The sequence below is a fragment of the Diuraphis noxia genome, unplaced genomic scaffold (genome assembly GCF_037042655.1).
Source record: "Diuraphis noxia isolate RWA-SAM2 unplaced genomic scaffold, SU_Dnox_SAM2 contig0009, whole genome shotgun sequence".
Taxonomy (NCBI): Eukaryota; Metazoa; Arthropoda; class Insecta; order Hemiptera; family Aphididae; genus Diuraphis; species Diuraphis noxia.
Window position 1 is genome coordinate 282 of NW_028301719.1, and position 27,919 is coordinate 28,200.

At 28.9% G+C, this 27,919-nt stretch overlaps 2 protein-coding genes across 3 annotated transcripts in view; one reads left to right on the top strand and one right to left on the bottom strand.

Moving 5' to 3' along the window:
• Positions 1 to 2,367: 2,367 nt before the first annotated feature.
• Positions 2,368 to 27,919, top strand: part of LOC149054173 (cAMP-dependent protein kinase type I regulatory subunit-like) — an 80,170-nt gene continuing 54,618 nt past the window's right edge. Inside the window, exon 1 of one of the 2 annotated variants that reach the window (XM_089230482.1) lies at positions 2,368 to 2,796. In XM_089230482.1, the coding sequence (XP_089086608.1) occupies positions 2,632 to 2,796 (165 nt within the window). In that variant the 5' untranslated portion in view covers positions 2,368 to 2,631. Of the gene's footprint in view, positions 2,797 to 17,708; positions 18,267 to 27,919 lie in introns of those variants that run through there. The other variant, XM_089230483.1, reaches the window with a different exon arrangement.
• Positions 3,889 to 6,974, bottom strand: LOC107169468 (uncharacterized). The gene is made up of 3 exons (XM_015519218.2): positions 6,493 to 6,974; positions 6,158 to 6,406; positions 3,889 to 5,655 (listed from the first exon to the last, which is right to left on the bottom strand). Exons 1-3 carry the CDS (start codon positions 6,629 to 6,631, stop codon positions 5,180 to 5,182), a joined length of 864 nt encoding a protein of 287 aa, XP_015374704.1. The 5' UTR covers positions 6,632 to 6,974; the 3' UTR covers positions 3,889 to 5,179.

Below are 27,919 nucleotides of genomic sequence, written 5' to 3' on the forward strand. Positions count from 1 at the left end.
GAAAAACAAAATATTGGCAACAACCTTGAATACACATTGCAAGTCATTAACAATAATTATATTGTAAACATCACAACGTAATTATGTAGAATGTAGGTAATATAAAACCGAGTATAAAACAGAATACTATTCTGAGAATATATTTTTGGAATATAAAACTACTTACTTCAATACCTATTTAAAAAAATAATATATCAAATAATATTAGCAGAGGTAATAGTGTAATAGGTACCAGTCAATAGTCAAATCCTTGATTTAGAATTGGAATTAAAAATAATTTTGCTACAAAATATGTATAAAATATAATATTATCTAATATTATTTTAAGAATATAGTTAATGTTAATAACATTTTATACTCAAGATTATTCTCACACATGACAAATTCATATTGTTAATATGAACTACCAGGTTTTACATATGTCATCATGTATGTATCAAAATAATATTTTTTTTCAACAGTATCAAAAACTTAAAAAACCATATCCGATACACATACCTAGTAGGTACCTACCTGAAATTTTTTATTAAATAATTCTAAGAAAAGTTTTAGCACTGTTCATTATTCTTTTATCTAATCATAAACTGTATCTTTTATTACACAAAAAGCAACATCATTAACATATTATGTGCTAATTACTAGGTGCGTAGTAGCCAGTAGGTAAGTGTATAATATCACTTATAATAATTCTCATTTTTAATAATGAACGATTCAGTCTAAGAAATGAATAAAAGCTATTTATTAATCAAGAAATAATCATAAAGGGAGTAAATAATATTTTTTTTTTTTTTTTTTTTTAATAAAGTAGGTAGCTATAAACCAAATAAAAAAAATATTTGTTTATATATCTTTTCAGTTTTCCTATTAAAGAACTTAAACCACATTTCTGGATTAACAGAAATTATAAGTAGGACCAATTGCTTTAAAACAATTTTATGCATGTATATTTTTTTAGAAATTAAGTAGGTAGGTAATTTTGTTTTTACATGCAATTTCATAAATTTCAATCGACATAAAAATACCTAGTACCTACCTACCTACTATGTATTTTTTGTTTTTATTTATTATTTTCAAAAAACAATTTGTAGAGTAAAGGTAACATATATATACCGGTATATACCTATCTGAAGTATAAAATATACAATAGGCATTTAAAATTATTATTATAACACAATTTTGGCAGAGAAAATATTAAACATTATACATAGGACACCAAAATCCCAATAGCTATAACATTGAGCGTCTCAAACACATAGCATATAGGTACTAATCAAGACAATCTCTTTACCCATAATATTAAATGAAGTGTTACATTTAAAAACCAAATAAATGAAACCATACAAACAATGTGTTGACGACATCTAACAATATTTAATTTTACTAATAGTTTTTACCTGTTAATATTTCTCTAGACCAAATCTTGACGACAGTGTGTGCATACTTCCTATGGTGAATTAACCAAAGGGACAGTGTCTGTATGCTTTGCTGGGAAGAGTTTAGATCTTTCAGTCGACTGTTCAGACTTCCTTCGGTGAAGCCGGTCATGGTGTAATCCAATTGTTCTTTACATTCGACATCAACAACAACAGTACAATTATATTGCCAATGTCCAACAGTGATCACTGCCGACAAACCACATCGTTTCACGTTACCGACATGTTTTAATTAAATTATGCTCCTGCTGAGTCAACGTTGGCTGCATTAAAAGGATAAATTATTGTATTACATAAATAATGCAGACGAAACGAATTAATAAAAACGTACCCAAGTAATGTTGGCACCGAGTCTTCTTCAACGCATGTACCTAACCTGCGTTCACCCAGTACACACACAATGGGAAACCATCGAATAATGAAAAATAAAAAAATAACCGTAACGTGTGAAAATTATTCCTAGATCAATAACGATGCAATATAATTAATTATTATCATTCAACGGGCACACGATCGGCGAAAATAGTGAGCAATTATATATAGCAGTAAACACGTTCCTACAGAAACGTGAGGAACAACAAAATAACAATTAATGGCTAATGCCTATTGCCTACCAAGTACCGGACGGCGGACACCAATACAGCAAAGCTCAACAACTGACAAAACCATCACATGTTTGATGTTTATACGTCCTATATCACACGATAATAATTCGTCAGGGAAGACAAAAACCAAATACCAATCACATAACCTCACCACAAGTTAATAAATATAGAGCGCAACCATTAATTAAACGCGTAACCGTGGTTGTAGATAATGTTATCTGAATTCGGAAGTCACTCGTTATCAGCTCAACGCGCTCGTTATCATAGGACAGAGTTATATAAATTATTTTTGATAACTCTTTTCTAAACTAAATAAATATTTGTCAATCAGTTACAAATATTTAATATACTGTTCTGTTCTCTAATTTTTATATTGATTTCCTTATTTTATTTTTATATGTAGTAATAAAATACATAATTAAAATTAGCTCATTCTAAAATTAATGTTATTCAGTGTAGAGTACATAATTTCTCTAGCAATATATCATTCAAATGCTACAAACAACTTAAAAATTGCTAACAGACCCTGTAAATCTAACTGTTAATGAATGTTTGTTTAAAATTTGTGTTCATAAATAATAAACAACCTCAAGATGGCATCAAATGTATATGACGATTTAAATGTCGATGACTGTGAATTGTACGTTCAACGACATAACATACAACAAATTTTAAAAGACTGCATTGTCCAGCTATGTATTGTAAAACCAGAAAGGCCTTTAACATTTTTTAGACAATACTTTCAAAAATTGGAAATGGTGAGTACACTAATTATTTAGTCATTATATTATCACTTTATCAATTATGTGTTATGAGCATGCAATATGTGCTAATTTAAGCTCAACATGTCAAGACATAAATATGAATTATTGACTTATTGTTTCTTACTTATATATAATGAACACGAAATATTAGTGTAATAATAATATAATTTGTGTATACCATAGTTAAAAAAATGTTTAAAAGTAAACGGAAATGATTTTAACAACATTGTATGTAGGCTATTATGCATGAAATGTGTATTACCTTATTGAATGTTGTTGTTATTTATTAAAATTATACTGTTGACATGCATTAGTCTTTCATCTTGAGGGGGCGTTGGGTTTTTAATTTACATTTCTAAGGTTTACATCTATAGTAGGTAGTTATTACTTATTTATGAGGTTGTTGTTACTTGATTAGATAGTTCTGTTTTGTAGAATATCTCATATAAAAAACTTTTTTGCTAATTGTATATATTTTTAATGAATACATTGGTGTTTTAAAACTTTTATAAAAAATTATTATTAGATAGTTAAAACACTTAAAACTGTTTGCGTTTATAGTATTTATTGACTTATACTTGAATAATATGTACCTGTATACCTAATTATTTTTAAAGGTTGTTGAATACATTTTCCTAAAACTGAATTAACATTTAAATACCGTAATAAATGATTGCAATTGGCTATAAAATCAAATTAAATGTATGGCGTATGTACCTATAACTGTTCTAGTTTATCAACATTTGGGTTTATTTAATATAATATGTACTGAATTAATGAATTTAAGTTATTTGCTTATTACTTTTTGTCATTAATATCTAATTAAAATTTCTTAACAATCATATCAAATATAAGTGTATATTGAACGATTTATATTTATAGTTTACTTATTACTTGTTTTTTTTAATGAAAACTCGGTAATATCTTGGTTTTAATTTTACAATTTTATATAAAGCTTTGAAGTACTTACATATACCCGAGCATATATCACTAACCGTCAGAATCTATTTTCCTCATCTCTAAATTTATAACTACCAGAAGTTTGACTATATGCATTAATAATAATAATAATAAAAAAAAAAAACATTTATCAGTTTAATATCATTCATATATTTGGTTTGGGGTCTTATAAAATATATTCAATTTAATTATATTAATACTTGTGAAAAAATATATCTTTGAAAAATAAGTTTTAAACAACTTTAAATTAACAATACCATACATTTACAATAGCATTGGTCTAGAAAATATAAAATTATTTTGTGAAATATTTTATAAAATAGTTTTTATGTATTACTATTACTACTATAAATTCGTCACAAGTAATTAACACTCTTATAATCTAATTTGGATCTTGAATTATAGTTAACATGTAAAATTAATAGTAGGTTTAGTAAAAATGTATATAATATATAAAATAATGTAACCCATTACAATTAATAGTTGTTGGGTGTTTGGTATAATTAAGACCACCATAAGTAACGTGGATTTGGTATCATCTCCCTTAGAGTAATTAATGTTACCAATAAAAAAAAAAATTAAAAAAATTAAGTCATACAAATGCATAATTAGGGGTTTACAATAATAAAAATAAAAATAAATACTGATAATAATAATATAACCATAATCGGACGAAATTAAATTATACAAAATTAACGGAGGCTATTTATTTTAAAACCTAAAAAAGTAATTTTAAATTTTTACTTAATTTCTTAATGTTAAGAATGAACTTATCATCCTTTATTCATTAAAAGTTATAACACTTCTACAAGTAATGATTAACATTATTTAGACACTGTAATAAACTATTAAGGTAAATAAAAACTTAGTGTAATGCTATTGTTTTGTCTCCTATTTACTTTGCTTTGTACTATACAATAAGGTTTATCTTTGTTAACATTTTAATACTACAATGAAAATAAAATAAACCAAGCGCCAATCATAATTCTATGTTTCTTATACTATTAAAAATATGTATAATAATAAAATATTAAAATAAATTTCAAACTTAAAATTTTGTATTTTTGTTTATTTGTTCTTATTCATAGATAATCGATTTTAACAAGATGGAATTGTTTAATTTAAAAAAAAAAAATATCAGGCCATAAAACATTACTTATTTTAGATATTATATTAAAATAAGTGATTAAAAATATAGAATAGTTAAACAATATACATATTTTAACAACCCCAGTCATTTGACATTCAATAAACTAGTACAATATAAAAATTTACATTAAGCATAATCCCCTGAATTCAGAACAATATTGAATTGGATTTGTATTATAAAGTAGTACCCGAAAATTGATTTAAACAAGATACTCATCCAATCAATTATACTTAAAAATCATTAAAATATGTATTAAAAATAATCTATTCATTCAGATGGCTTTTGGTTAATGTACTCTGGTTTCCATAGCTGATTGCAAAAGAAGTTATTTACTAAATTTATATCATTACTGATGGCAGTCATTAACTGGTCAGATACTTTCTTACTATCTTCTTTATTAAAAAGTGCCATCAATGGCAAACAACCCTGTGCAAGATCCTTAGCTAATGATACTTCTATTTGGTTTTCTTCTTTTTCCATCATACGTTTCATGTGCTTTTGACGAGCTTTAATTATCAATAATTCCCTAACAGTTTTTAAACGTTTATCTGATAAGCCAAACAGATTGAGAAATGCTTTTTGACAAACATCTACACAGTTGTAACGACTTAATGACTTTCTTGATGTTTCCGTTGAATCACTTTCTAAAGACTTGTCATTCTCTTCTTTGGAATCCAAAGACGTCACTGAAGATGTTTCATCAAAGTCTGAATCTTCATCTTTGTCGGTGTCACAATTTATATCTGTAAAATATATTTAGATACACTACATTAATTTTTTAAAATTTTATTAGTTTATTTTAATATCAGTAAATGAGTTACATCTTAACATTTGATAAATACATTGAATACAAAAAATTAATGAAACGAAATGTCAATTATTATAGAAATAATTTAATTGCACCAAGAGTTGCTTCCAAAAAGCATACTGAAGTTAAGTACCTAGTTATATAACTAACTTAAAAAGTTTTAAATGGGTGGTTTTCTATAATATATAGGTTTTATAGAATTGTCTCATTATGTATTGAATCATCGATTTAGTTAATACTTGAAGATTGTGTTCAAATTGTTATTTATTCCATAAGAAGATCAATTAACTTGATATAATTTTATTTATTAGAATATTAGATCTTAGTAACCAAGTAATCTAGGTTAAATAACCAATTTATTCAATATCTTGAGTGAATTATATATATGACTACCAAAATTATTCATAAAATATATTTTTTACTGTTGTAAAACTAACTTGACATAAAATCCTCGGATACGAAAGAAGGTATTCTGTACTTGCAATGAATCCTTCGTAATAGTTTGCCATTCGCTGTGGTTTCTTTACTAAACAATCGATTGGCAACAGGCCGTGCCTCAATAAACTTCTGTAAAAACTTATTTTGCACATCTTCGCTATCCATTTCTACAAACATTTTAAATAGCTCATCCTTGGATCGTTGTGGTACACGTTCTGAACATTTTTGGGGGCATTGGCACAGCGTGTCTGAAAATATAATTGTATGATATTAATCCAAGTTGGAAAGAGAATGTTTTGTGGATTATTGGTACATATTCATATCGATCACTTACCTGGTTGCGTTTTGCTCTCTTTTAGCTTTTTTATAACGTTGGTCTGTTCTGGACTCATATCTGATGACATCTTCCTCTTATTATCTGGTGCCTCGATCACATAGTCTACAATGTTTTTCGATTCTATCGGATCTGCCATAGTGCTTTCGTATATTGTAAATAAATATATTAAACACTTAATAATTGTTATTAATATTAATATTATACGCCTACTACTACTATTACTAAAATATTTTTTTGTACGAAGTCAGTAGAAATGTCGTTTCAATTTCATAAGATCGACGCCTGGTCGTTAGAGGGTTAGTTGCGCTGTGTCTTTAAGTGTTCGATCGACGGTAATTCCCAATATCTGGGAATCGGTGGCAGTAGCAACTAATGCTGTGGAAACCATACGAAATCTTTGCGGACGGTGCGAAGAGAAAAAAAAACGGAAAGACTCCAAACGTGAACATTCGCCAAATCAGTGTTATTGTTTTCGACAGTAGAAAGGTGGGAAGAAACACATGCCTCACCGAGATACATTGCTGCCAACCACGCGCTTAATTCGCCCTAACCTCCCCGCCATTGAGTGTTGTGAGTGTTTCACGTTGACCCAGTGAGACGCGCCCCGCCGCCGCCGCCACCCTAGCAACAATGTTGCACGTAAGGACGACAAATAATATTATCATAATACACACGTTGTTACTATTATTATTATTTACAACATAAGTGATGACTGTAACCCCCCCGCGCTTTTTGTCAAACATGAAATAAACTAAAAACAATACTGACATTCACTCGATTCGTTTTGTTGTTGTTTCTTCTCCCCTTGTCCCCTTCCCCCGTCCACCACTTAACGACCCAGACCGACAATGTTTTTCACCGTTCATTAACACCGTTTCAATGTTAAATCGGAATATTTTTGTCGAAGTCATCAAAATATACATCGCACGAAGACCTGCACCAATAATAAAATTCGTACCTAAATAAATCGTCGATCATGTGCGCGATACAATCGTGAACTGCGATCATTTAGTTCGATACGCGTTCGTCAAAAAAAAAAAAAATTAATTACCTTATCTAACCACAAAAATCTATGCCTACTTAAACTGCCATAACACTATTTAAAGAGGGCGCAACACCCATCATTGTTGTCTCGGTCTTACAAACGCGTAACATAGCAAATTTACGCTCAGCACTTCACGTTTTACTCCGTTATCTTAACTGCAATTAGAGTGAATTAGACCTATTATGAGTCTTGGTGGTAAGAACATTATCTGTGTTTTGTTGGAAGTATTTTTACGATAATTCAGTTTTTAAGTGAGTTATGCGCGTATAATAAATTGTCGAATAAAAATGCTCATAACTCACTTAAAAACTTAATTATCGTAAAAATACTTCCAACAAAACACAGATAATGTTCTTACCACCAAGCACCAAGTCTCATAATGGGTCTATTCACTCTGATTGTTAAGCTGACGGAGTAAAACGTGAACCGCTGACCGTGAATTTGCTACGTTTGTGAGACCGAGACAACAAATACGGGTGTTACTATAGGCACTCTTAACTATTTATAATATGTATAGGGGTCTTATTGTTTCGGTTTTCTACCCCTGTATTGAGCCCTTTTATATGGCGTTGGAATTGGGATACTCGTATTTTTTAGGTTATCTCATTGCTCATAAAATCATAACATATTGATATGCATTTGGATAATATAAACGGCTCAGTGTTCAATATCAGAGTCAGTAAATCGCCGTTGCTTACTATTGTTTGCAACACGCATGCGCGAGGGTACCTATTCAATTGTTTGTATATAATGCATAATATTATATTTGAACTTTAGTATAGGTAATGAAATAGTCAAATTATGACTATTCAATGTTCATTGTAATAATCAATAGGTTTACTGGAGTATAAGAACTTAGCTAGACGTCATGTAATTTATTTACTAGGCGTTTTTGTTTTAATTAAAGGCATTATAGATCCACCAGTTCGTGCATTTCACTCAACCACGGGCTCCGTTGAATAGTTCTAAATTCTAATTCGATTTCGATACTACGACAGAACTCAACCATTCCATAGTCTCTGAATTATGTACTTACATATATATTTGTTATGTTACTCAAATTAGTAATTTTTCTATATCGATGAATGTTTGGATAATATTTAAATAATTTACAGTTTCTATATCGATCTCCACTCGATTATTTATTAATTATTTTATTAAAAAATCTATCGAATAGCCAATAGGTATTACATCATGATGCCAGGATAGTAAAAATATCGATACAGATCTTCCTTTCAATAAGCAATAACATTCCTCGTGTCTGTGAAGAATAATTTTTTTTTTTTTTTTTTTATCTATTGCGTGAGCGTAACCTGTCGCAGATTTAGTGTTTCATATGAGCCTTATTAATTTTCCAGTTTCCATTAGAAATTAATCGAAAAGAACCGAATATCTATGAATGAAAGTTGTTCAATAAAAAATATCAATCCCGATTTTTTCGATTCCATGTAGAAATTTATATAAAAATTGGTAAATATTATAAAAATGCCTCTAATATTATATTATAATTTGTTCTATACATGATTTAAATATAAAGCAATGGTTCTTTAGCAATTTCCTCTATCAGAATGAAACAAAAAAACTACCAAAATTATAAACTCATCTGAGTAGGTACAAAAAAATAAATAAAAAAATAGTGCCTTCATAAAACTTTAATTTAATGCAACAAGAAATATTAGATATGTATAAAATATGGTTTTTAATGTATTCGGCGTACTGTTTGAAATTATCGTGATTCTGAATTCTTACAGAAATTGGTTGGTGATATAATATATTCTAGTAAATAATACTTGTCTTCACCCTTTTACTGTAATGTGTACCGCCTACGACTATGTAATAACTAATAAGATATCATATATTATTACAGCTAAAAAGATCAAAGTCAAATTAATTATGTATTATACGAATATAGCCTTATAATAACTAAGAGATATATTAATATTATGTCAAATAAAACTGTACGTAACATTAACTAACTGTCACGTAAGTGTGCAGGTTGAGGCATTAGACAATTATTACAGATGGCTGCAGTATAATACATTTTGAACCTGTGTACCTATTTTTAAATGGTAAATGCGCCATTACAGCTATTACAACTATTACAGGTATATAATGTAAACATATTATTTTTTAAATTTATTTTAAGTATAAGTATTAAAATATATTATTGTTATGAAATACTTTCGAATTTGATAAAAACACACTTTAAGTCTTTAACATTTACCTAGCTGAATAGCTCAATGCATTGTAACATGTTATTTTAACCATCGATAATAATTTCAATTAGAGTATTAGATAAAATAAATTACAATTAATATTTATTAAAAATTACTAGAGGTGCATTTTCTCTGCTGCGGACAATGAACAGCTTTTGACCGCCGTTACTCAGCGTATATAAATTCTCACCATATCCAAATTAATTGTTGGGTTCATGGTCTATATTTATATACTAAATGAGACAAATAATTTTGGCTTAACTCTAAAAGATGGTTTTATAATTTGTATAGGTATAGGTATTTGCACAAATTTTCTGGATATAAAATGTTAGTCTGTTAGAATAGACTAGGTGTGTTGTTACTGTTGTTAGAATGTTACAGTATTTATAATCGTTGAATATAATGTCTAATAAATTGTTATTGATAAACTTTGGTTTCAATAATATCATATACCTACTTATATAATATAATATTTATTACATTTGGAAAAAAATTGTCTGTATAATTTATTACGTGTAGGTATACCAGATATTTTTCTTTTACGCACATATAAAATGGAAATAACGAGATAAAATGTGTCTTGTTTGAAGTTTGTTTGAAGTCGTGCACTTATGGTCACCCATATCTAGAGCCTAAATAGGCGCTATAAGAAATAACGCACCTAAAGACATACTATTTATATTTTGCTTACTTTAATTAATCTAACAATTAACACAAAATAGATAGCTATACATAAGGAAAATAATGGTTATTTAAATGTGTCCATGGCGTGATAGAGAGTCAAACAAAATATAAAATACTTAATACAATTATTCAATATCATATCCTATAGATAATGGTTTTAAGTTTTATTATTTGAAAAAAGTGCATCAATTCATAAAAATTGTATATTTCAATATACCATAAAGTTAAACCTATTAATCTTGCTTTGTATTAATATAAACTCCACTTTACGAAATTATATAAAAAATAGTTCTAGCATAAAATGTTTTGCCCTTTTTGCATTTACATCATTGATCAATTAATAATATTGATGCAAATACTTCATTTTATGCCCTATTTTCAGTGTCATAACGTTCTATCAGCATTTTTTCAAGTGCCTATTTACCGATTTATATTAATACTTGGTACTGGTACTGGTATTATCTTCCATAAACCTATTTTTTCTTTTTTTTGTAATATTTTCTTTTTATTAATTATATCTATAGTGGATTATTCAAACAAAATAAAATATATTACAATCTTATCACACATCAAATAAATATTGAAAATCTAATATAGGTATTACGAATAATTACCCAAATCACTATTATTGAATACATTGTGTTATATTACCGAAAATTAGTAGGTTAATGGTTAATTAGTAGGTAGTAGTAGTAGTAGGTACATATTATCATAGTACCAATGAAAATACCAAACTTAAATATAATATTTAAATTTAACAATTTAACGTTTGGTATAATTTTTCGAAATAATTATGAATTGAAAATTTGATAAAAATATATTCTATAATATATCTGATGTTTGAATTTACAGTAGTTTTATTTAATTAAATCAAAAGTTTAAATGATCATGCAACACGAAGATCAAATCTCCACAGTTTTCAAAAAATTTTTTAGTTTAGCTTATACCAGAAAAACTTCATTGCCCTATAGAATTTTGCACCTATTGAAAATATATCGTTTTCAAAGACTTTATCATTCCAAACTTCTAACTAAAAGTTTTCACTCTGTTTTAATTATAAGAAGAAGTAATGTTTTGTGTAGTGTTTGACGAAGGTGTAAATTATGTTTATAATTTTCAAGGTGTAAACTTTTCTATTGATAACTTTCATTATATATGACAAACCTCGTATTAAATCATATTATCCATATTACTATAACAACTACGAAGAAAGTTATTCAACTTTTTTGTTCGTAATCTATATATTTTCACTTTACAGCAAGTCTGCAACTTCCATTTTTCTTAAACTGTTAAACTATTTATTTACTGAAACGAAACGACAAATATCTATATATTTACCTACAATAATGTATTTCAAAAATTATTAAAATATGTAAATTACTGCTCTGATACAATTTAATTAATGTCCAACGACCAATAGCAACAGAAGATGTCGTCAACTTTTTTAAATACAATAATTTTCCAGAGCCTACTTCTAAAATAATATAATAAAATATGTCAATGTACAAAGAACTAAAGTCAGTAGAGGTGGTGTATATTACTTAATGCGTATCTTCTCTATTTATTATATTCTTTGTGTTATTATCTTTATCCAAATTAAATTGTACTGTTTGCAATCGTTTTTCTTGATATTGATTAAAACAAGCATTGAAAAGTATACTCATTACTCAGTATACTTAAAAAACTTCTCTAGTTTAGTATATTTTTTATTATTAAATGCCCAGGCATTAACTTTGTATAGTGAAATGTTTAGTTTTTAGCATATAATTTTAGACAATACTTATAAGTATTCAAAACAATTAATTTTTTTTAAGAAATATAATTATCAAATTAATTCCTTCATCTATTTTCTATTTTTATGAACGATTCTTAACTCATTATAGTACCTACTATATCATGTTATATTATAGTGATTATACCCTTGTGATAAGTACTACACTACCTACTACAATACTACATATTTTAAAGTATATAATATCATTTTAGTCTACTGTATATAGGTTACATTATAACATTATTTCATAACATCACTATACTTACTTTTATAGACTTAAAAAAGTCTAAGCATAGTTTTTGAGATAGAAATAAGGTTTGTAATGTTCTATATCCGAGATTTATCAATTTAAAAATGCCGACAAAATAATCACAATAAAAAAAAAAAAAAAAATTGAAATGTATAGGTAACTTCATTTAACCTAATTTACATTATCATTAAACTTCATTGTAAAAATCCCTTACGTACATAACTACTTTATCTAATTGTAAGCTAATAACCATGATACTAAAAAAATGAATAAAAATAAAAAATATTGAAAAGATTTCGATTATATTCAGTTGCAGCTAAATCTACGTATTTATAATTTATGTATAAGTATAAACTATAAACTGTTTGACTTTAAAATATTATATAGTGATTTAATGATTAATTAGATCTATCTTAATATTAGTGTTCATTGAAAAAAGATTAGATTGATATAAAGATACTCAGATTTTTTTTACGAATTTTAAATTTAGAGGCGCTTATATACTATGTTGAATTCTTACACAATTATTAATCATATTAATTTAATTTTAATATCTATGAATTAAATGGGTATAGTGATGTGTTAACAGAACCTGTCTTCTTTTAGTTAGTTCGAAATAGAGGATGTACATACTTAGTACGGATAATTTATCAGGATGTTATGTTCTTGGACGTTGAACACTTAAAAAAATTCACATTTCATTCAAAAAATTTACAAATATATGTATATTTCAACTAGAAATAATATCGATAATACAGCTATTATATATCACCATCACCATCAGTTATCGTTACCAATTAATCTATTATTCTATTATTATTATTTCAATTTAAATAATTAGAATTATTCGTGTTATGCTAGTTATTAGTATCAATTATCAAGTATTTTTAATTACTATCATTGAATACAAATTATATTATGATATAATGTTATTGATCAGCTAAGTCACACCTACTGCATTTGTATCTAATTTTATATTTTTATTATTAATTTTAAAAAATATATCAATTCTGAATCTAAAATTAAAAAAAAGTGGGTAAGTGGATGTCGCTCTGCTGTACATTAGGGGGTGGGGTGGACCTCTGACTAGGGTAGGTTAAATTCGACTAGTTATGCTGTACACAGACCCCCCTAAAAAAAAACACACACACATCATTGTAAAATCAATACATTCATCACAACGTTCAGAACCTAAAATACTAGGTATATATAATATGTTCATATATATTACATATAGAAAATATAGGACAGCGGTGGAAAACTATGATCCACCCTGTATATTCGTATACACAACCGACCAATGAACATACATGAGACATGACTATATTAAGCAATGCACTATTCTCAATTATTGCTTTACTATAAAACCGGTCACTATATCGTAGAGTATATAGGTGTGTTCAATTTATAAATTTAAATTTAAATTTGTTGGTTACTTAGGTAATAGCAAAACATTATATAATGGCTATGTACCTAAACTACAACTAGGTACCTAATTATTATTTTTATTTTACGGTTCAACAATACTTTGCAATGTGATAATAAAATATTATAACTACTAAGTACCTACTAATTTTTAATTTTTTTTCAAACTTTATTGAACTCCCCCTGCACCTGCTAGACAATTTAACCATGAAATAAGTTCTTTGGTTTTATTTTATAAAATTATTTTTTTCTATTTTATCATATGATCTGCTTGTACCATATATAATATATATTGGTGTGTTCACCAATTGAGGGACCAGTTAATTTCTCGGCCGGATTATGTTGGAATAAATCGAATTTTTTTTACAAGCTAGTGGTATTTTTTTTTTTTTTATTGAGCATATTTACATCGACAACAAAGGCCATTAGTTACACTTATTTATATTCAGTAATTATATAATATAATATATTAATATGTATTGATACAATGGAAAGTTATTAATTTGGATAAAACATTTTTTTTTTTTTAATATAAGATTGAACAATTTTGTTTTTCTTAAAAAATTAAATATATCCAGGTTTTTATTCTGAATAGGTCGGAGGTTGGAGTCGAGATTGAATGATATTTTATGTTCGGCGCGTTCTTGGTTGTAGATTAGACAGTCGGCTATTATATGTTTTATTGTTAATGCAGTACCACAGGTTTGACAAATAGGGGGATCCTCTTTTGCCATAAGGAGACCATGGGTGATTCTGGTGTGTCCGGGAGATTGTAAATTCCGCCCGAAATGAACAGGTAAAAACAAGGTCTATGGTAAATTCCGCCCGGGAAAATATCCCAGCAAAAAAAGGTACATGTATATTCCGCCCGAAAAAATATACAGGTACAAAAATAGTTCCGCCGGGAAAAATAAATATTTTTAATCTAAGCGTTCCGTGAATGTACGACGCGACCGTACTTTTCGCGACGCGGTGTGTGTTATAAGTTATAACTTAAAGTATTGGGAAGTCACAACATTTTCGAACACGGAACAATCGTATCTCAAACGATAATCGTCAATCATGTCCACGGTTTAAGATATACTATATATATAAATATGTATATATATATATGTATATCTTAAACCGTGATCATGTCATATCTTATCAGCTTTGACTGCAATATTGTGGATCTAAAATCCAGATAGAAATATTATAAATTGTGTTCAGTACACGCCCTAGAGTCTTATACGCTTATACCTAGTACCTACGCTATAATGGCTCAATTTATCGAATCAGAACGTGGAAATATACTTTTATAATACAATATTTTTATTTTCGGGCGGAATTTACATGTACCTTATTTTACCTGTAGTTCATTTTGGGCGGAATTTACCATTTTCGGGCGGAATTTACATGCCCGGTGTGTCCTATGCGAAGTCGGTTAAGGACCGTCTCCTCTTTCCTGGTGAGTTTTGGGTTCGTCCACCGGCGGATGTCTCTTTTAATTTCGTTTAATTTAGTGTTTAAGCTAGTGGTATATAAATACACATTTTCAGATAAATTTCAAATTGTTAGTCTTCTCGGTACGCGCAGTGCATCATATTTTTTTTAATAGCAACCGATATTTTTGATACCAAATTCGGATAGACTAAATTTATTTTTAAATTCATTTTTACCATTTAACCATGGTTCTAAAACTAAAATTGACTGAATGAGAGCCATTCAAATTTTAATAAACAATACATTTTTACAAATCATTATAAAATGCATTAAATCATTTATAATTATTTATTATTGGTTCATTTTTAAATATTTTTACCTATTTTTTTTTATTTTTTTTTTATTTTTATTAATTAAAGGCTTCAAATACAAATGTTTATAAGCCTACAATGGTTTACATGTTTAATTTATAATATAATGGAGATTTGATAGTTGTGATGTGCTGTCTTTGGTTCTTGTCTTATATGTTGGTTGTAAGGTCGGCCATCTTGATGAAGTTTACTATGTTTTTTTCTTGTCCTGGTCCGAGTGCGTCTTTGAGTGAGGAGGTGTTTATGTTTGCTTTTGATCTGGCGTTATGGTAAGTGGGGCATTCTAGGAATATATGATTAACGGTGAGTTCGCAGTTGCATGTTTCACACCTGGGTTTGAGCTCTCTACGCTATTTTTATTTTTATTTTTTTTTTTTTTGTACGTGTTATAAATAAGATTAACATGATATGTATATAAAATTATTTAACTACTATACAACTATATATTATTGTATCCGAATTTGGTAATAAAAATACCAATTGCTATTAAAGTAATAAATAAGTTTCATTGCACATGCGCGTGCCGAGAGCGTTAAAAATTTGAAATTTATCTGAAAATGTGTATTTATATATCACTAGCTTGCAAAAAAAATTCGTTTTATTCCAACATAATCCGGCCGAGTAATTCAGTGTTCCCTAAATTGGTGAACAAATGGTATATACTATATAATATTATAAAGGCAAGTACTCTTCGATTTTTCACTTCAATTTTATATTCTCAAGCAGCGACTTGTATGTGTGACTTGTAAAATTGCAGCGAGTCTAAGACTATAGAAACTTAATCCTGGTGGTGCTAAAATTATAAAACATTCATATCTTTGTTTCAAAATGTATAGATAATTTCGATTGTTGCAGTTCAGGGTAGTATGCATAAGTAATGATCTGCTCCAGTTGCGCCTTTACGTTGTTCGGTCGCCGTTCCGTCCCGTATTTATATAATTCTAAATATTTATTACTGTTGTCGGTGCGCGGTGGATTGTATAATATAGCCTTACTAGAACGTTCGTGCAGTACAGTTGCTATTTGTTGGCGTCAAACTATTTAATATAATGTTTTAATTTTTAATTTTATCAATTGCCATAATAACGACGTGCACCGCTTGTGGTCGGGCCTAAAGTTTTAAGCGACTAACTTTAAACCTTCCAGACACACGTCCAAGTGTCCAAGTGTGCGTACTATAAAATAGGGATGGGACAGTTCCACTGGGGAGGCGCTGCGAAATGCCTCGGCACGTACCTATATACCGCGCTTATTTATCGTACTCGGGAAAGTATTGAAAATGACAATATTCAAGTTTCCCTTTCAGGCTCGATTTGAGAATTCGCTACCTATACACACACACACACACACACACATATGAGGACGGTATTATCATAATATGCGTGTAGCGTGTCTAAATGCCAAGCTCGCCCACCCACGCGTTACTTACACGCTTACGTGCATAAACGTTTTTTAGAGATACATATTTATGCGTATTTTATGTATATATATGTATTTGTATAATGTCTATTATCGCTATATTATGGTAAACGCCTAATTCGGTAATTCCGGTAACGTCTGGTTTGCAGGACGAGATATTATCATATTGACGCGCGTGTAAAATATCTGCGGGTTTGCGATGAGTTTTATTAAATATATATTTTATACGGTCGGCTAAATATTACAGCAGAGATCGCGACGGGTTTCCCCGCTGGCGTTTATAACGCGCGTGTGGTACGTCGGTTGTCCGCCCGATGGCGCGACGGCGGCAGAGCTTTCGCGTTCGCAGCGCCAAAGGGGGCGTCGTCGCTTATAAAGTTCCCCCACCGCAGCTTGCCCCTACCGTTACACACTACACGCGCATATAAGCGTACTTATATATTTATTATACACATACGATATACATATATATTACATACATACATATATATATATATTTATATATATATATAATATGTATATACCTTACCGGGCATCTGAGGACTCCCCGCACCGCCGCCACCGCTCTTTGACGCTCTCCTCGCGGCGGCGGCGTTACTGTCGTTCGTACCGTTTGGCCGCCCGCACGGTCGCCTAGAGTATAGATACGCTGCCGCCGCCGCCGCCGACGCCGGTGTCTCGTGTCGTGTGCTGCGCTTACACGCCGTCCCATCCATCGTATGTTGTGCTATTAAAATACACCGCGATATAATATATGTATTGCGAGTAGTAACGATCGTAATATTGTATATATAAATTACGACGACGGTCGAATAGTACGGTTCGGGGTTTTTTTTCTTCGTTTTTAGATCTATAAAAAATATTCAAATACGTTTTTCTCGTCATTCTATAAACAAAAAAAAAAAAAAAAAACTAGAAAAAAATCTTTTAAACGCGAGAACGATCGCAACTACAACACATTACGCGATACCGTCGTTGATTCGAAGAGAAATTGATTTAAAAAAAAAAATCGTCACATCATAATATATTTTTTTGGATTATTCCATCCGTATCATAATATTTGAATTGTATTGCGAGTGAAAAAAAAATCAAAATATATCGTCCGATTCAACGTTTTATGACATCGTTGCGAACTTCCACGTAAATAACCATGTCAGCCACCAAGGTATACTATTTGAACGATTTTTTCTGCTTTATAGTTATTAAGGTTACAATGCGAATAATCGTGTATACATATAATTTCTTACAGCTTTCCTAACATAAATGTCTATTTTATAATATGATATAGTTTAAAATCTGCCGTACATATGATCACTGTGTGTTGTCGCCTTATTCGATGCAAATAATGTATGCACTTCATCGTGATTATAGGTGTTCGTAATTTACACCTATGCATTTTTGGTGTGCTATACATAGTATTTTCATTTTTGTACCACGTTAAAGACGAGAAAAAAACAAACGTTCCAATTGTTAATTGTGTAGATTTTACGAAAACGAGGGTCGACATATTGCACTGGAAAGGGGGGAAAGATGAAAACCTATTGGCACATTCACAGAATAAGTGAAATTCGGGTTTTCATTAGGTTTATCCTTGTTTTGAATAAAACATGAACTTTGGGAAAGGTTTGTTTTAGAATACTATGTGTCTATGTACTACATTTGTATGTGTATGCGTGATAAATAATTCGAATCGTATAAATACGCGCGCATGTGTGTGTTTAATAAATACGAGCATTGAATGCATGTGTGCCAATGATATAATATAATCGCTTGGTGGGAAAAAAAACTGGTTTTAACCTATATGCGATTTATGGTCGTCAATCTTATTGGTATACATGGTAAATAAGTATACTTATGTTACTATCTAGGAACTACTCTGATCTAGGTATAGAAAGCAATCCGATGACATTACAAAAAATAAAAAATAATAACAACTTTTCATACAATTCATAAAACCTAATAAATTATGAAATTTTATTTGAACAGATTAGTTTTTTCAAGTTTATGTCCTATGAAGTTGTTCATTGACGGTTATGAATAATGATTATTTAATTTAACAAAAAATTAATAAATTTAATTAGGTTCTTTGTTATTTCGATGTGTGAATATTGGATATACCTATATGTATATCGCACATTTTGTACAGGTATTTCTGTTGAAATTCATTAATTTTATTTTAAAAATATTGTTTAAAATATTCGAATTCTTTTAATCATATATATATGTATTCTGAAAAATATCTTTGTATATTATGATGAATATTGTCGTAATTCGGTAAGGATGTTTTTTTCCATTATGTATAAAATTAAGAAATTTATATTTCAACGTTATAATATATAACTACATATCTTTATGAAATCTCATATCGTTTGGTAAGATGAGACACTTTAGGAATTTTTCATAATAAATGAAACAGGGTATTTTTTATTTGATATATAATTTATAAATAATATTATTAGTAAAACGAATTATATTATAACCATCAAATTACAGATGCATTCAAAACAATCTTAATAATAAAATATGCTTAAAATATAAACAAAAATGGTAGGTATTTAAACATGCAAATATCTTCTCGATTTCAAATTTATGCTAGCAATTACATTTTTTTGCTAATTATGATTTATTTAATTATTATATAGCAAACAAAATAACGATACGAAGTTTGATCTACTTTTATTTTTAGTATATTTAGTTACAATACTTATATACATTATACAATTATATTGTGTTATAACATATCAACGTAATACCTAAACTCGTGCTATCGTTTTAAATTGTATATTAAATTATAAAAAATTAATCGAATTTTCATTAGCTATAAAAAAAAATTATAGTTTATTATGTAGGTATTATTTCTAAAGACCTGTTTTGATTTTTTGATAATAATAGTTACTTATAGGTATTCCTAATTTTACAATAATGATTAAAATCTATCTAATGAAGTTCTAATTGTGTGTCATTAGTTTAATTATACAATATATTATAATTATATTGTGGTTTAATTCAAAAAATTAATTATTAAATGTATGTTAAGAGTTTTTTTTGTTTTTGTCGAAGGTATTTATTTTGACATGTAACTTTTATTTAAGAAGAATCTTAAGTCTTCAGTTTGTTATTAAAGTATTTGCTTTGTAATGAATTGTACTCATGAGTTTTATTTGAAGTTTTATTTTTCAATATAATCAGAGAGTTTGAAATAGTAATACCGATTTCGTGAATAAATATTTAATTTCTGTACTATTGAGAACGTCATAAATTATTTAAATATAAATATATATGTTTATATTTTATTTTCTTCATGTATACCCATCTGATGCTACAAGTATGGTCGAATGGTTTTCATTTTCAATCCGGAGGATTTGAAGGAAACGAAAAGAATTCTGATGTCCGATTTGTCTGTCTACATGTCTTATACGTCGAATAACTGTTATGTGGTTGAAATTTTGTACTTTTGCTTCAATAAATCGACATTTTTCTTTCTCGATTCATGGTGAAATGGTTTAAACATGAGCTTTTTAAAAAGGTTTAGAAAACTGAAATGTAAATGTAAATTTTTTTATAAGTTGAAAAATATCTTATCGGATGCCTATGTTCTTAATACATTCTTTTTTCTCGGAAATATGTATTTTTAATTGTTATAGTATTTACTCACTAAGTATCCATAATTTGATTTTATTGATATTATTGTTGTGGTGCTTTCAACGTCTGATCTTTTACTTCGATATTATCGATATCTTCGATCAATAGTTTCAGTAGTGATATAAGCAGTAGAGACCCATTTAATATGTTTCTTATTTTAATTGATTACTTAAAAAAAGAAAACCGTTTTATTTACAATGTGTGTACTTAAGTGGTGTGATGAATTGGTCTTAAAAATTATATTATTATTTTTTTTTTAAACATGTAAAGTTATACTTGTCAAAAGTCGTAAATAAGTTGTACTTATTTATCATAAGATAAAAATTAACTATGTTATGATTCATAATTTAAATGCAGTGCAATTTTAGAAACTGCTTGAACACAATTACATTTTTATTCATATAAATAATACTTCAAAATTAAATATAAAAATAAAAGGTTAAAAATATTTTTGATAATCTATAGTTGTATGTCGTTTTAACAATCACATTGTAGTAATTAATTACCTTAACCACCCTAATTCTTTTTTACCACAAATTTAAATTCGAAATTGTAAAATTAATAATTATAATGGCTTTTCGGCTTTTCCCAATACAATTAACTAGTATTAATAAGTTGTACATTTATTTTATTTTATTTCATATATATCCTCGAGCGCGTTGAATCTTTTCATTTTTAAATTATTTCATAACACATAAATATTTGTTTATAAATTATTTCGATTTACCTTTATAAAAACCGTTTCGTCTAAAAACAATCGAATTCTAAAAATATATGGTTATTTGTGACAATTATATCAATGAATACAATAATGTCACGTCTCGTAGTGCATTGAAAAAAAAAATGAATAAAAATAAAAACTAATATAAAATTGTATTATAATAGTTCGACCGTTATTATAACAAACATTTAGTTCAATGAGTACAAAAATCCTACCAAATCTAAACTTTCATAATAGTGAAACATGTAGAATATACAGGTAATGGTGTTCGTAAATCAAACGTCATTTTCTAATACGACCCCAGTCGAAAAAGCTATTGCAATTTAAAAGCTGTCACTCAAGAACTGTGTTACACATTATATTATATTGGTTTTGTATTTTATACTTATTCAAAATCAACTATGAAACATTAACATCATCACACCTTCAAATCGTTTTATGCCATGACTAATACAGTTTGTGGATATACGTTGTCGTTGTGATAATATATCTACTGTATTAACAATGTTTGTAGTTTTTTTTCTCAATATTATTGATTTTTGACATTTAAACCCGAACTAGGTACCCATATTGTGGTTGTATTCCCTGCTTCTGGAAGGTGTGTGTGTGTTAGCCTTATAACATTAAATGCGTTAATCGATTGAAACAAATAAAACTAGACAACTTGATTGGTATCGAAATTAAGACCTACGTGAAGCTGGCACCACAATGTTAGCACAATCGCCTAAAACCATTCCAACAAACTCTACTCGGACTTGTTGGACAATTGTTGGAATTTGGTACGATCATTGCCATATATTATTATATAGTAACTACGTTGTTATGAGTTTTTTTTTAAATTTTTTTTTACGCAAGCGTTAATTTTTTATGTTAAATTTTGTCTAGATTTAAAAAAGTTTTCTTATCTGCGTGAGTTCTAATACGATTTATCATGATATCTATTCGGACTAAATATTAATTAAAATAGGTAAAATTATAAGATTTTTATCGGATATAGTTATTATTAAAATAATTTCTCCCTTGAAGTGCAAAATTTTTCAAAATAAATTTAACCTTGATTCGGAAAATCCACATTTCAAAAACTCGTGTTTTAAATTCAGAAAGAAAAAAAAATTGTTGAGAGGAGAACTGTATGGTATTTGTTTCGTTCCGCTTGCATGTTGGTAATAGTTACATATTGTGTTGTGCGGAGAAAGAAAAATCCGCCGTTGTCGAATTATTTCTACACTTTTGAATGGAAATCCGCGAGTTGTAAGTCGTTTATCAATCCTGCGAATTTCGCACCAATGTCACAGCGATCCTGCAGTTCTCGTCGTCCCCAGAATGACACAATGCCGCAATAGCTATATAGTATTACGCAACGACTTTCTTTTTACGTTATTATATTTTAGCGACCTTATTCTGTACTGCAGTCTTCGTGTTTTTACCGAATTTCCAATGGTTGTCGGAATGTCGCCCACACATGCTTATACTATTTTATAAGCACCGTAACGCGTTATAAAATTCGGCCAATTCTTCGGCCTCATCCGTGCCTATATGTGGTGAGCTCGTTTTCTGTTTATCTATTGGCCTATTTCATTCGTCGTAATTATAATAATACGATTTTAGCCATATTTACGTTTCTGTCGTCTGATGATAGCACAAACTGGCAAATTTATGTATGGATTCAAAACAATTTTTATTTCAATTTTTACGAAGTTAAATAATTTCATACACGAAATATTACCTAAAAATATTGCTTTTAGACAGGTCAGCAACATTTTTCAAAGAATGATATAATATTATGCAGCTGAGTGCAACAGAAAGAGCTGACAATTAACTATAATTATTATTGTTCTTAATAAGAACTTCTTATCAATTTAGGTATTAAATTTTTCTTGAATTGTTCAAGGCTATACGCGATATTCCATCACAAGGTATTTAGGTTGTTAGGTATAATTTTTCAGGTCTTTCCGTTACACTCTGTACAAAATATAATTTATATTTTTGCACCAGTTTTTTCAATGTCCAAATGTAGCGTACGCATTTAACAAGCTAGTGCGCAATAGTATTGCATTGCCTGCTGCAGCAGCATCCTAACCGTCGAGATTTTTCACGTGTTTAGAGGTTTGGAAAATCTACATAAGTAGGGTAATTTTTTTTTCCGGAGTACAATACGAGTACAACACATAAATCCTACTCTTGTGTGTAGGCGAGAAAAATGACGCACACATTCGTATATTATATATTTTGGATGTCAGTTCGAGCAACGTGCTGTCGTAGTGGTCGTGGGTGGTGGGGTATCGTAAATCAAAGATTTAGCTGCTCATGTTTGCACGTGAAATTCCCGGTTCGCACCCGCGCACTGGCCAGGTTGTGTGAGTTGCGTAATTATATAATATTTATATTATTTCGTCGAACGTACGCACCATCATGTTATACGACGCGCAAAACATTCATAGTTTACCTACACACGTTTAACCTACTAAATTAGATGGGTACCGATTGCTCTGATTGGTTAACTAAGGCATATTTCAAAGCGATAACATAATAATTAGTAAAAAAAAAAATATATATATATATATTAATATATTATACGATGACAAGAGGCGCACGATGTACCAAATACGTCACTTTTCCATTAGCGCCGTCCATTTAGGTCATAGGCAAAATTTAACGTTCACTATTACTGCGCAGTGGTTTTTATTTCTGTATCGAATTTCCGTGTCAATCAAACTGGACATTATGATAGATTAAAATGTTTTATTAATTACAATGATATTTTATATTGGAAAATTATTTCCGACAGAAATATTATTTAAGATATCTATAGCTAACGTTGGCATCATTGGAACTCGATACCTATATAGTTTTTATGCACCAACGATATCAATGGCCATTTTAGTAATTGATTTGTACAATGCATTTAAAACGCTATTAAACTTATTAGAGAATAACATAAAAAATTCCTTATTGTAAATAATATACTAAATGACACGTATTACTCATTACCTATTCTATTAATTTAATTAAGAAATAGTTCAATATGTCTGTTATATCATTATCACACAGTGTTAATGGGTTTAACATGAATTTTGTTCATCAAAACACATTTGCTAAAATGTAATTTGTTACGTATTTTTTCATTGAATTTACAAAACATTATTGAAATAAAAAATGTTTTGAAACTACTTACCCGGGGAATTATTTCTAAGTAAACAAAACGGGATAAAAAAAAAACCATTTTGCCAGCGTGAACTTCTACTAACTGGGTATACCTATCTACTACACTATAGCCGCGGTTAAAGTGAAAATGAAATTGACCCATTGGACGGAACCATTTTTTAACGGCAATGGATGTACGCCATATCTAATATTTTAAACCATAAACGCGACCGTACACTTATTTTTTTGACATGACCTCTTAAATCCCAAAATAACCCTAGAAATGATCATTTTAATAATCCAATGAAAACTATAAAGGAAAACATTTAGACATCCCATTACGTGCATTTATAATGTCGTTCTTACAGCCTTTCTTTTAATCCAAATTAATAAAAAAAAAATCACTAACGCGTGTTTATTTTTATCTATAAATATTTTAATGAAATACTAATTACCTACCTCCATCTACTAGTATCAATACGAATGCGCTATAATTTTGTTTCGTGGTATATTAAACGTACAATTATTTACGTAGGTGCATGCCTATGTCAGAGGTTCTCGAGCTATTTTTGCATTTTCATATTCACCACTGATGACAAAACAATCTTAAAGTTTAAGAGTACAATATATTTATATCAAAATTATAAAACTGTAAAAATAAGTGTCTATACATTTCTGATGTAGTCATCTGTGTTTTTATTAATCAAAAAAAAATTATAACATTTTGTGAGAAAGATGCAGTTGCGAGTCTTACATTAGCCAGAAAATGATAGATTTAGTTGTATTTGATGACTGACGTTGTACCTATATATTATGTATAGTTCGAGGAGTGTGTCAAAAATTTTTTATAGGTACGTATTTTTTTCGGTTCAGGATAACAGTCTTAATTACTTACAAAAATAATAATAATTTATTATAAACTAACAAAATTCATGGTAAAATCATATCCATCACAGAAAAAAAATTAATTTGTCTTATTTCGTTTAGCCCTTCCGGGTATCATGATATGACCTTTAACCACTTTTGGAACAATATTATTTTTTAATCAACCTAACGATTTTAGATGTATTATAATCCAATTTATGATACGAACTAATATTTATGACTAATACATTACGCAGTATACTGATGTATAGTGTTCCGCATCAATTTCAACATTTGTGTCTCATAATATGAAGTATGTCATGAAATGAAAAACTCAGTTAATATTTATTTTTTATTTTTTTACTACATAAAAAGTATTATCAAGTTATTTTATTACATTATACGGATCATCGGATCTAATAAAATTACTAATATAAACAATATATTATGTTAACATTAGATTTAATTATCTATAACTATTCTCTTTAGGATAAAAAATTATAAATTCAAATTAGTTTCACTCATCATTGCATATGATGTATAATATAATAATTATTAAAAGTGTGCACTCAAATGTATATTATTGTTCCGGTTCCCATGTTTCTATTGCGGAATACTGTTATTATGATTCGACAAACGGCAGTTGAGGTTAGATTTTTTTTTTAAATTTATAGATAATATATGTATACCGTGGCCTTGTGCCTGCACCGTGTTTTTCAGTTTTCCGGAGTTGGTCCAACGGGAAAACCGGAAAATGCATTTGGTCTGCCCTGTGCTGGTTTTAATTTAAATGCATCGATGGTCAAACGTTCGAAGAACCTTAAACGTATTAAAAAATAAAAATGAAATTTTTCTAATTTATTGGTTGGTTTAAATGCCCTGCAGATATTTTATTTACCGTTCTGTATGAAAGGTCAACACCGCTCTTGTCAAATAAGAAACCTTTTCATTGAACTAAATAATTTGCACGCAGACCTATAATCGTGATTTTTTCTTTGTAAATCCGTACAAACACGCTCTTGGCTATATTGTGCTATGTGCAGTGTATACACCTCAAGGCTCTTATTTTTATATTCTTTTATCGGACTCTTTATATGATCTCCGTCGTAGTTCTCGCCAGACCAGCGCTGCAATAGTCGATTTATTTGATACAGATTTCCACCTATATAATAAAATATTGTAATTTTGCAACTCGTATATAACATAATACCTATGCCGACTATTTCAACCTTGTGCGTCTCATTTGTGCTCGTGGTAGGGACTTCCAAAAAATATGAAACGAATTATGTTTTTTCGTGTTTCTTCTAAAATATATGTACACCAGGAATGTTGGCTACCGGATTTAAAACTATAAATAGATAGGTCAACTGACGTCAGATCGTCTTCACACTGGCGTCTAAACAAGGTGTATTCAGCGTAACTGCAGCTCGCGAGAACCGTTTCCCAAGTATTGTTATATTGCGTTTCCCTCATATGCGTGCGCCGCACAATATTTTTATTTTTTTATATAGTTTGGTCTAATTGATTAAACAAAAAGTGGTTGGCGTTTGATAATTCTATTGGATATTATATTCGTATAACATCAAACAATGCTAGTCACGAACACGAGGCATCACGACGTAATATCATACTATTATTATTATTATTATTATATAGTCTCCTTATGTGCACCTACGTCGTACATCTAAACATCAGCAAACGTTATTGGATCGTTAACCCACGTAGCTTTAATACACGATAATCATTTAAATTTGGCATCATATATCGATCGTATTCATCGTGCACATTATTATTGTAATCAATAGTACAGTAAACGTACGGTTATGTTATAATAATATTATATAGGTACCTGTATTATTATCGTTATGTATTATTTTTTGAATTGAAATAATTGTTTGATGGGAAGAGCTAACACATCGCCGTTCATTATTGTTTCACGTCATTCGGTGCGAAATAAGTTTTTGACGAGGGTGCATTATTGTACGCGTATACTGGATCAAACGTAAATAATATATGTTTTTTTTTTTATTATTATCATTATTACTATCTATCTACATTTTTTTTCTTCGGGAATAATATGTTTTAAAACTCCTAATAAGTGTATAAAACACGAGCATTCGTTATTTTTACAAACATTTTGATAGGAGGTGAAGGACAAACGCATAGCATAAAAAAATAGTTTTATATGAGATTGAGTTATACGTCGTTGTTATCTTAGAAAATATCTGTAGTTTTTTGCTTGTATTTCGAATGTTCAATCCGTCCAGAAATCTGACCTCTATTATATGCAATTTAGGTATATTATCCTTTAATTTCACCTGATAATAATGTTTCTTTGATTATATAATTTATGCATAAAATTATAATAAGAAAAACTATTATATTCTTCAATTGAATGTTCTTTTGTACCATCAGATGAAGTTTATAGTATCAAACTATATATATAT

Bases quoted from the DNA above. Each gene is read 5' to 3' on its own strand.
- LOC107169468 (XM_015519218.2), bottom strand. From the start codon at position 6,631: ATGGCAGATCCGATAGAATCGAAAAACATTGTAGACTATGTGATCGAG. The intron at 6,407-6,492 runs GTAAGTGATCGA...TTATATTTTCAG, and splicing joins AGAGAGCAAAACGCAACCAG to ACACGCTGTGCCAATGCCCC. The intron at 5,656-6,157 runs GTTAGTTTTACA...TATATTTTACAG, and splicing joins ATCCGAGGATTTTATGTCAA to ATATAAATTGTGACACCGAC.